This window comes from Phyllostomus discolor, chromosome 10, assembly GCF_004126475.2.
Source record: "Phyllostomus discolor isolate MPI-MPIP mPhyDis1 chromosome 10, mPhyDis1.pri.v3, whole genome shotgun sequence".
Lineage (NCBI taxonomy): Eukaryota > Metazoa > Chordata > Mammalia > Chiroptera > Phyllostomidae > Phyllostomus > Phyllostomus discolor.
This window is the reverse complement of record NC_040912.2, coordinates 78892417-78903925: the sequence shown is the minus strand read 5'-3', so window position 1 is coordinate 78903925 and position 11509 is coordinate 78892417. Positions and strand designations below refer to the sequence as shown.

Sequence of the window (11509 nt, the reverse complement as noted above, 5' to 3'; positions counted from 1 at the left end):
GAAAGTTGACCCTTTCCGACGGCGAAGAATCTTAACTCCCAGAATGCCATGCTCCCCTTGTGCCCGCTAGATTAAGAAAGTAAATTCCACCACTATTGGCGCCAGATCGAGACTACAATTCCCACTATACCCAGGGGCTCCGGAAACCTTGTCAAATACCAGCTGTTGCCATAGCATCCGGGTCCAGGACAACCAATCCCGGTGTTCCCGCTGAGTGGAGGCGGGCCATTCGTACCTCCCACCAACCAGAGGCATTTTGTTGTGGAGCGTGACCGGAGGAGGTGGGAACTGAAGACCGGCGGTTCTCCTTGCCACCTGGGGTCGTGGCCTTGCTCCCGCTCTGCCAGGCAAACGTCCGGGCACGTCCACGCGCGTCAGTGTGCGTGGGGCCTGAAGTGCTCGCGAGTCCACGCTAGGACTCTGCGAGGACAGAAGCAGCCATGGGCGGGACCTCCAGCACCCGCCGGGTCACCTTCGAGGCAGACGAGAACGAGAACATCACCGTGGTGAAGGGCATCCGGGTGAGTGACAGTGGGCCGGCAGAGGGCCAGCGCTCGGACTGGGACCCCAAACCTCCGACCTTCCCCGGACCCGCTCGGCCTGGTTTCTCCCATCCCCGACCCCAGTGTTGTCTGGCCTGAAGCCGAGTTTTCTGCAAAGAAGCTTGAAGTTTCACGTCTTGGGACATTCATTCAGGGCTGTTTCCTACTTGTGTGCCTAGTACTGAGCGTTGCTGGGTGGGTGAGGGATCCCAGGTTAATTCAGGGGCTCACAGTTTACTGTTGATTGTATTTCTCACTAGTTAGGGGACTTGATTTGGAATTCCAGCCTCACTGTACCCATCGGTGAAATGGGGCTTGCCTTACACCTGCTGGATTCAGGACCCAAACCCTGCTTTTGCACCATCCACATCACCTCTTTTGGGGTGAATTGGCACTTGAAGGAACCCTTTATCTGTTCTCCGACATTTAGTACTCTTTCTCTTATACCACCCATTCCGCCACCACACCCCCCCACAGCCCCACACCCCCATCCCACTTTTCTGGCCCCTGGGGACTTCTAGCTTGTCCCTCCTTTATTTTCACTTGACATATCATCTTTCCTAGGCACCTCCTCTGTGGCCTGCTGCTCCCAGCTTCTGGACTAGGCCCAGCTGCTTCAGAACTGGTGCCTGCTGGTCAGACAGGGCTTGAGATAGGACTGCAGTTTTTCAGACCACTGGAAGTAATGCAGTCAGTTCCAGCTGAGACATTGTAGAGAATTTTTTAATGCCCCCTGCATGTGCTTGATGCAGAAACTGAAAACTTGATTTTTCTCTAGTGTGTCAGTCTCCCAGCCCTAACTTCACTAACACACTCCCTGCTGCACCTGCGTGTGGGGCGTCACATTTTTGGAAGTCTTCCTGAATCCAGTGATTAAAGCGCTTTCTTTGACTTCAGAAAGTTTTAAAATAGTTTTCATTTTTCTTCCTCTGTTATAACACAACCCACATAAGCAAATTAAATGTGTAAATTGTTTTTAGCATTTGTTACAGGTAAATAAAACTTCTTAAGTATTTAAAGTGTTTAAGAACCTTTTACTCTGAACCTGTTACCTTGAGAAGAATTTATTAAAGTTTCCTTTACAGAAACTCAGGCTCTTGAAGTCAATTTTTGATCTGTGACCAGCATTACTTTATATCATATTAATTAATGCCATCACCATGTTTTTACTGTTGGAGGCTGCATTCTTTGCATTGTTGTGGTTTAGTTGGTACTCTTTGGAGTAAAATAAAAATAACTGCAAACTCTGAGTTTTCTGCACAGATTTGTTTAATTTTGCCTTTAGGCTTTAAGTGTTTCAAGCCAGAGGGTTTAAATGAAATAAAAGTTTAAAAAAAGCAAAATAAGTTTTGGGTGAGAAGACATTGGCTAGACAAATGTGTAAATCCAAGTTCACATACTCGAGTGCGGAAACAGCAATGACAGCGAACACAGTTAAAGCATTCTGGCCACAGAGATGCATATCAAATTTTAGATAAGGTTAAATACGGTAAGTATGATAATAGGAATAGGTATTAGATGAAAATGGGAACATTGGCTAAAACCTTTTTTAAAAAACTTTTTAACAAAAGAAGCATGACCTTTGGCCACTCACCGTAATGGAAGTGTTCTTTGTTTTTTTTCTTTATTAAAGAGTAGGTGTTACCTGTATCGTTAAAGTTCTGGTGCTCATTGCACTTGTTTTGACCTCTGTGCTGTGCTTTCCTTCAGTGTCTCCCCTTCACCTGGAATGCCCTTGCAGTGTTCTCCCTGTTGCTGCAAATTCTTCTTTCAAGAGTGATTTGCAGTCTCTCTGAGCTTCAGTTTTCTCATCTGCAAAATGATAGGGCTTGAGTACATCACTAAGATCTCTAATCTTTTTTATTTTTAAATTAAAAACATCTTTCATTGAATCTGTTGGGAGTGACATTGGGTAGTACAATTATGTAGGTTGCAGGGTTGTGATTCTGTGATACAGCACCTGTACACTATCGTTTGTTCACCAGCCCAAGTCAAGTCTCCTTCCATTATCATTAACGCCACCCCACCCTGCCCCACCCCATTTCCTCTGGTAACCACCATACTGTCTATGAGGCCCTTTCCCTCCTTCCTCCCTCCCTCTCCCCAACCCCTCTTTTTTTGTTTTTGCTTAATCCCTTCCCCTTTTTCATCCAGCCCTCCTAAATCCTTCCCTCTGACAGCTGTCAGTTTGTTGTTGATCTTTGAGTGTATTTCTGTTTTGTTAGTTAATTTTGTTCATTAGATTTCACATACAAGTGTGGTCATTTGTCTTTCTCTGACTGGCTTATTTCTCTTACCATAATACTCTCCAGGTTCATCCATGCTATTGCAAAAGGCAAGATTTCCTATAGGAAATCTTTTTAGGGCCATGTAGTATACCATTGTGTAAATGTACCACGGCTTTTTTCCCACTCATCTACTGATTGACACATGGGCTGCTTCCAGACCTTGGCGATTGTAAACAATGCTGCAATGAACATAGGGTGCTTATGGTCTTTTGAATTGGTTTCTGGATTCTTAGGATATATACCCAGAGGTGGGACCACTGATTCAAAAGGCAGTTCCATTTTTAAGTTTTGAGAAAAATTCATACTGTTTTCCACAGTGGTTGCACCAATCTGCATTCCCACCAGTAGTATACCAGGGTCTTCTTTTCTCCACACTGTTTGTTGATGTATCGATGACAGCCATTCTGACAGGTGTGAGGTGGTATGCGATTGTGGTTTTAGTTTGCATTTCTCTGATGATCAGTGACGTAGAGCATTTTTTCATGTGTATTGGTCACCTGTGTGTCCTCTTTGGAGAAGTGTCTATTCAGGTCTTTTGCTCATTTTTTAATAATTGGATTGTCTTCCTGGTCTTGAGTTGTATAAGTTCTTTATATATTTTGCAAATTAACCTTTTATCAGATGTACCATCGATGAATATGTTCTGCCATTCAGTGTGATCCATTTTCATTTTGTTGATGGTTACGTTTGCCATGCAGAAGCTTTTTAGTTTCATTCAGTCACATGTGTTTATTTTTTTTCTTGGGTTTTCCTTGTCCTTGGAGACATGTTGGCAAAAATATTGCTATAAAAAATGTCTGATATTTTACTGCCTAAGTTTTCTTCTAGGATTTGTGTGGTTTCAAGTAACATGTAAGTCTTTAATCATTTTGAGTTTATTCTTGTGTATAGTGTAAGAAGGTGGTCTCATTTCATTTTTTGGCATGTATCTCTCTCATTTTCCCAACACCATATACTGAATAGACTATCTTTACCTTATTGTCTCCTCTTGCCTCCTTTCTCAAATATTTATTGACCATAAGGTGTAGGTTTATTACTAGGCTCTCCATTCTGTTTCATTGATCTATATGTCTGTTTTTATGCCATGCTGTTTCGATTACTGTGGCCTTGCACAGTAGTATAGTTTGATATCAGGGAGTGTGATCCCTCCAGCTTCGTTCTTTCTCAAGACTGCTGTGGATGTTTGGGGTCTGACTCCATGCACATTTTTGGAATATTTGTTCCAGGTCTGTGAAATATGCCATTGGTATCTTGATAGCAGTTGTGTTGAATATACAGATTGCTTGGGGTAGTATGGATGTTTTAATGATGTTAGTTGTCCTAGCCATGAACATGGTGAGGATCTCTCATCTCTTAAGTTCTGAAATTGTGTGTGTCTAGTGGCACCGTAAGCTTCTGATACCCATCTCAGCCCATTGCAGTTTCCTCTAAAAATGGTGTGCTGTTGCATTGTTGAGTACTCAGGGATCATTGAGATTTCCTTGAGCTTTTGGTCAAAAGAGCACCAACTGGGAGTTAAATATACCCCATCTGAAATCTCAGATTAGGCATTTACCAGCCTGTGGCCTTGGACAAGTCTCTTCTCCGATCATATTTCTTCCTCCCGAACTATCACTTCTCCATGGTGGTAAGATGAGGTAAGGTATTGAGAACACATGGCACGTTGCAGATTTTCAGTAAAAGGCAGACGTTAGATAGGGTTCCTTCCACATCTAATATTCTAAGACTTTTTGGCTCTTCTGTGTGTTACAATGGAGAGAGCTTCAGAACCAGGCAGCCCTGGGTTTGGTCCTAGTCTGCCTGTCACTTCGCTGTGTGGCCCCGGACAAGCCACATTTGATGTGTTTCTATGCTTGGTGTAGCTGGATGATGCAGCCTAATTGTGATGCTTAGGTATTCAGCACTGCTTGTGAGAATTTGACGTGATGTATGAGTATGTTAGTATCTAGCACAGTGTGTCTAGTACTTTGAGAGCGTTTAGTACAACAAGTAAACTTATGTTAACTTAAAATAATAGATAAAACATAAGAATGTACTAGCTCCCATGGGCATACCTAAGGGGTGCGGACTGGGAAATGGGAGTCCTGAGTTCTGCTGGCTGCCTGTGCGATTTCTGTCCAGATGTTTTTAGGTGTTTTCAGCTAATGTTCGTATTTCACTTAGTGTGAAGCAGTCGTCTTTCCCGCTGAGGCGTGGGCCAGGATGAGCACCACGGTCAGTGTCGTGACTGTCGCTCGAGCGGTTGAAACGTGGTGCTGATGAGGCCCAAATTTCAGATAGGCTAGTTCAACTCGACTGAAGAAAACTTTCCACATTTGCCTAACCATCTAACATTCATGTCATCGCTCATAAAAAATGGGAATGTAACCACAATTTAGCAGATGCGGTCACGGATGGAAAATGAATTCTGTGTTCCACCGATACGGATAGTAATTTCATCTTTGTTTATGGTAATATACAAAGAGTAACATTTAGTGAGCAACATGAGGGTTTCAGTAACTGGGCTGCATTTATTAATCATGCTTTTCCAGATTTTTCTTGCTGAGGTCATCAGTAGCTAGCAGTTAAAGGACCTACTTACAATTTTAAGTTTGAAGTTTTTTCTCATCTACGAGGTGTTATTTTCATGGTATTTATAGAGTCTTTTTTTTTTTTCGTTATCCTTAGCAAGTGATAACTTTCCCTACATTTCCATAATATAATGTGTATTTTACACCTGATTCCAACTTTGAATCTGAAATAACGTATGGGTTGGATGAAAGGCTCTTGCCTTGTCCTCCTCTCCAAGTCTAAAATAAATTTCTTGTGACAGAAAGACCAAGCATTTTCATTGTTATGCATGTTGCATATGCCTCAGATTTTTCCGAGCACCTGCTGGGCCTGCTTGGCAAGTATGCCTTCTACTCAGACTTTCGCAAGTTTATCTGAAACATCAAAGCTGTGAGTGGACTCTTCCAGAGCCACTGTCAGCTTCAATGAGTATCATTTTCAAACTAATACTTATCATGCTTTCCAGGCATGAGCTAATCTCTGCCACTGGCCTTGAAGTTGCAAGCTGAAATTCACAGGAGCCTGGGTACTTATACGGAACACAACTAGTGCTTTGGGAGACATCAGCAGGCAAGGGCCTCTAAATGAAGAGGTCATTTAATGTGGGATGTTGTTGAGGACCCTGGAGAGAGTACATTAATAGAGGCTACGGATCCAGTCAGTCATTGGGAGTGTTAAGGAATGTTGTCCAGGTAATGGGTTAACTTGTGGATGATTAGTCTCTTCCCATGAATCTCTTGGGCATTGTACCATGTTAAGCTTTCTGAATTTTTGTAAGACAGTAGAAGTTTGTTTTCCACTAATAAATACAAAGGAATACCACTTAGAAAGTATAAACATAATCTAAATATTACATCATATATGAGGTCTATCCAGAAGGTATTCAGCCATGTAATATGAAAAATAGACACATTTATTGAAGAAGATACAAAAACATTGTTCATAGGACAATGACACCTCAGTCCCCTTCAAAGTAGGCACCTTGGAATCTCACACAGTTATCTCAATTGCCATCAGCTGCCTCACTGTATATTCCTGAATCTCACTGGTGGTCTGAAATCTCTTCCCCTTCAAAGGTGATTTTAGTTTTGGGGAAAGCCAAAAGTCGCAGGGTGCCAATCTGAGCTGTAAGGGGGACTGAGTCACCTGGGTGATTTAATGTTTTGCCAAAAACCTACACTAGACGTGATGCACGAATGAGTGCATTGTTGTGATGAAGCTGCCAATCACCAGTTGCCCATAGCTGCAGGCTTCTGAATCAGCCGAATGGTTTCTGCTGAGGAATGTTCAAGCTTAATGCAAAATTTGATTCGTTGCTCTACTGGCTCAGTCATTTTGATTGTGATAGCCACACAGTACACATGCTCAGTCAATGGAGTCTACCATCCCACTGACTAGTACAGTGAAGTCATCATTGTTCACACATGTGCATTCCAGTCCACTCTGCTTGGCTGCCAGGTTACATTGATGTCACATAAACCGTTTTCATTATATTAACAATGGTTGTTTTTTTTTCTGGACAGACCTTGTATATGGCATGTCTCCCTGCCCCCATGCCCATAAGTATTTAGGAATAATTTCTTGCAAATAATAGTGGCAATTATTTGGAGCCTGTGTCTTTTGGTGGTTGTAAAGAGAAGGAGGACTTTCACAGAAAATGACCTATGCGACATGGAAGGAAGAGCAAGTGAGAAAAATGGGTCTGAGTTTTTTATTTGATTTGGTAAGACACGCCTGGAAGAAGATGAGAAAAACTGTTATAGAGGTGAGAATTGGAATTATTTCTGTCTCACATGGATTCTAACTCTACATCTTAGAGAATAGCAACTTAAAAGGAGTTCTCTTTCTCCTTTCACTCTCTCCCTTGGAAGCAGAAACGCTTTATTTTTGTTCATCTCACCCAGTCTCCTGTTGCTGAGAAAATGCTGGTTCTGGGCTGGTGGGTGGTGTGTTTGCACTGATTTGAGATAAGCCCAGCCGGTGTGGGTGGGAAGGGATGGGTGGGGGTCTAGAGGATGACACACGTCTCCTCCTCCTCCCTGGAGCTCACGTGGGCGTGCTGAGTAGTGCAAACCAGAAATGGGCAAGCGCCACTTACACATTTGTTTTCGGGAGCAATAGGGAACCGGGTGGGTATGATCAGAGTCGGTGGGCTGAATTCTGCTTCACCGGCAGGCCCACCTCTCTCGGTTGTCCCTTACATGAGAACAGAGGTTCTTAATTTCTGCTCGTTCATAGACTGCCATAAATCTGTAAGCCGTGGGCTTGCCCAGAACAATGCAGTAAGCACAGAGTTTTGCCAACAATTGAGGAATGAATGTATAGACCGAAACCACGGCCCTCGGCACAGTTCTAGCATTAATGTGTTGGGAGTATGTGGGGGTTATTTCACCATTCTTCGCTGCAAATCATTTCTGTAAATTGCACTTAGTATTTGTCTTGATGGAGATTCCAGAGGTGTCTGGAAACTAGGTATAGTGCTGTAGATCTTTAGATACGAATAAACTTTTTATGGGACGTACCTGTTTAAGGAAAGGTATATCTAAAGAAGTCGCTTCTTACACAAAAGCTGCTTATCCAGCCCTTGCAGAAGCTTCTGTTCCCCTTTGACTCCCTTATTGGGGCCAGCTTGTGTCACAAAGAAGAGTTGTTATAGAGCTACATTTTGTGTGTTCAGCCCTGGCCAGCATCTCTCACTCTTGGCAGCCGCTTCACAAGAGAGTGTCACAGCTCACAGAGGAGATCAGGTGAGCGTGCAGGTCTGGAGGTCAGCTCAGCGGGTATTAACTTGAGATGCAAAGGATAACATAGCTGTTGCCGTGCATCAGCCTGGCTGGCAGTGGACTGGGGAGGCTAAATCCACGGTGGGCTGCCACTGGTGGATTTAGGGGCCTGAGAACGCACTTAGGAATTCTAGTAAGAAGAATGACAACAAAAAGGCTGACTCTTAATAAGGCAGCCCTACAGTACGTTTATAAACTCAGAAAATGAAATGTGCTTTTTTACAGACATGCTTATAAATTTACTTAAAAAAATATAACCAAAGACCATATTGGTAAATGTTTTGAATTGGACATTTGCGGAGCAAGTTTTGAGGCATTAGGTAAGCCACGAAGATAAGAAGTAACAGGGAACAATGAGTGATTAGGTCGAAAGAGATGCTGCACTTGTACTACCCGAAGAGCATAGGTAGGGGAAAGGGAGCAGCACTCCCGCCGCTGCTCCTGGCAGTGGGCGAAGGAGGCCTTTCCTTCACGTGTCGCACGGAGAAGGACCCAGGACTCACTCAGGCTGCGCTGATGACGGGGCCCTGAGGCGCGGGACCAGTGGAAGTCCCGATGGCTGAGCGGCATTAGTGCTAACTCTCCCGGGTGTCTGTGCAGCACATTACACTGTGCGGTGCACCTGCGAGCCTCCGCTTTCCAGGTGAGGCCGGGGAGGCCCATCCACTGGCTTCCCTCGGGTGGCTGGAGCTAGTGGGGGCCAGTGCTTTTTCCTCTGTTCTTCAAGGTTTTTGTTTTACTCTTAAGGGGTGATACTTCTGAGGCTGCTTTAGGGATTGGAGGGATTTTTTTGCAGCATTCATTTTGAAAGTAGCAACAGACAATGGCAAGGCATGACTTTTGGTGAGAAGTGGATGACTGGGTATTTATGACTGTGGTGGCCTGTTTCCAGTACAGCTGAGGGTTTATAGCTAGGACTTGATTTGTAGCAAGTACATTCACTTCTGATTAGGTATACATATATGGTGTAGTGTTGTTTTTTGACTTTGGCCTGAAATACAGAAATATATATTCAAATATAAAATTACATTTGCCATATTAGCTTTATAGATATAAACTTTAAATACAAATTTTATTAGATATGTAATATATATATAATTGCATATAATACCTAGTGATACACAGTGTACATAATAAATGATAATGTAAAATATACATTGTATAGCAGACTATATGAATATAATAAGTATATAGTACATGATATATAAGTTAAAATAGCTTTAACATTCTAAAACTTAAGGTTCATTTTACCTCCTTTAGAGGACGTGACAATATTTTTATTGTATCATGTGGGATTAAGGAGTGTATTGTTTAATAGCAGAGAAAGCTCTGGACTAGATTGGGGGCTATTGCTTGTGACCCTAATGTTACCAGTTAACTGGGTGTTACTCAGGGTCTCTTTTTTCCTCACCCGTAAATCAGGAGGATTGGAGGCAATCTTACGGGCTTTTTCCTAAGATGTAGCTCAGCTTTGCAGACGAGTTTCAGCATTAATCTCAGTGGCTTCCAGTTGTTAGAAAAGATGCACCTTCAAACAGAGAGCCCCCTGGCACTGTCCTTTCTAACCTCCGCTTCTCTTCCAAGGAAGGGGTTCCGAGGTTTTCCTTCGACGTTCACAACCCTTGAGCTGTGGTCTTTCCCTTTATTGTCCCACCGTCCTGGTCTGGGTCTTGCTGTGTGAGTAACTGTTCAGGTGCACGCTACTTTGTTCACTGCTGTATCTCAAAGGCCTCAAGTAGTGCTTGGCCTAGTAAACATTTTTTGAGCAAATGACCCAACTAATACATAGGAACTCACGATTTTGTGGAAAGGCAGAAAAGCAAGTGCATGTCCTGTCACTGGAGTGTCTGTCATATTGGAGGTTTGTGCAAGGTACAGTGGTCACAAGGAAGGTAGCTTTGGTCAGGTAGAGTTGGAAAGGAATGGGGAGCTGTTTAGAGAGAGAAGGCATTAGGGCATTTAAACTGGGTTTTGACAGGTGATTCCCTCCCTCCGGGCCACGGAAGAAGGCAGTGTAGGTCTGCGATGGCAAGAGGTGGCAGTAAACAAGAATCCACTATGGGGGGAGAACAGGGTGTGAAGTGTTAAGAGAAAATGATGGAGGTTGAGATTGGAGAGTTAGGCCATAAGTCTTGAAGGCCATGGAAAGAATTTGGACTTTCCTGTCAACAGAATGTAACTACTGAAGGGTTTGAAGCAGGGAGGTACATGATCAGGTTTGCCTGTTGGGAGGATTATTGAGGGAAATGTGAGGGTGGGAGAGATGATGGATGCATTAAATGTTTAGGGGCTGAGGAAGTCCTGGCTAAGAGAACAAAGGAGAGAGAAGGCGAGGACTATCCTGTGTTTTGATTTAGGAGATTGGATGGAAGTGGTCTCATTAATGAGCTAAGGAAGGCAAGAGGAAGAAGAGACTTTTTGGCAAACACGAAGTCAGTTGTGGACACATTCAATTTGAGATGCCTGTGGTGTGGTGTGGAGGGGAGGCGTCCATGAGGCAATTCAGGGTGTAGGCTCGGCTTCCGGGAGACAGGTCTTAGCTGCAGATAATGGATTTAGAATTCATTCATTCCTCAGTAACAGTTACAAATGGAGGGAGTGGATGAGAGCACTAGTAAGAGCACTGGAGTGAGGAGAAGACGAAGGCCAAGGACAGAAAGTGGGGCTCTGTGGCACTTCAGGGTCGGCCGGGGAGGGGACTCCAGCACAAGAGGTAACGTGTGCCCAGGGTCCTGGGACAGCCAGGATGGTGGGGTGTCAGGAAAGCCAAGGGCGGTTGCAGAAGGAGGGAGTGACCCCAGGTGTTAGATGCTAAAGGGAAGCCATGTAAAGTAAGTGCTTTATAAATAGAAATATAAAAGACATCTATGTATATAAACACAAAAGGCGATTTATTTGGTCAGTGGTGGCCTTTACCAGAACACTTGCCCTGCTGTACTGGGATGCAAAGCCAGAGAGGGGTGAGTGAGGAAACAGGAAACTGGAAGAAGGTCCTTGAGGACTTGTCCCAGAACCCTGGGTGTTCTTGGTGACTTCTGCTTCACTCCCACATCTGGTCAGACACTGCGTCTGGCATGGAAGGGGACACCCGTGTGCTACCTGGAGACCCGGCTTTCTGGGTTTGAATCTTTGCTTCATTACTGGTGAACTGTGAAATCCAGAGCAAGTTATTAAACTGGCTGTGCTTCAGTTTCCTCATCTATCCGATGGAGGTAAGAAAATACCTTATGCTGGGAACCGCCCTGCCTGGTTTCAGAAGCTGTAACCCCCCATGGCTAAGGGTAAGTAAGAGAGACCTTGGGACCCTAAGCCACTAAGGAGACAAAGCTTATCTCCCTGGCAGGAG

The 11509-nt window shown here is 43.9% G+C and overlaps 1 protein-coding gene across 3 annotated transcripts in view; it reads left to right on the top strand.

Annotated features, from left to right (window-relative positions):
- Positions 1–273: 273 nt before the first annotated feature.
- CHCHD3 (coiled-coil-helix-coiled-coil-helix domain containing 3) overlaps positions 274–11509 on the top strand; it is a 264641-nt gene continuing 253405 nt past the window's right edge. For all 3 annotated transcript variants that reach the window (XM_036010917.1, XM_028525538.2, XM_028525537.2), the window contains exon 1: positions 274–521. In XM_036010917.1, the coding sequence (XP_035866810.1) occupies positions 441–521 (81 nt within the window). In that variant the 5' untranslated portion in view covers positions 274–440. The remainder of the gene's footprint in view (positions 522–11509) is intronic.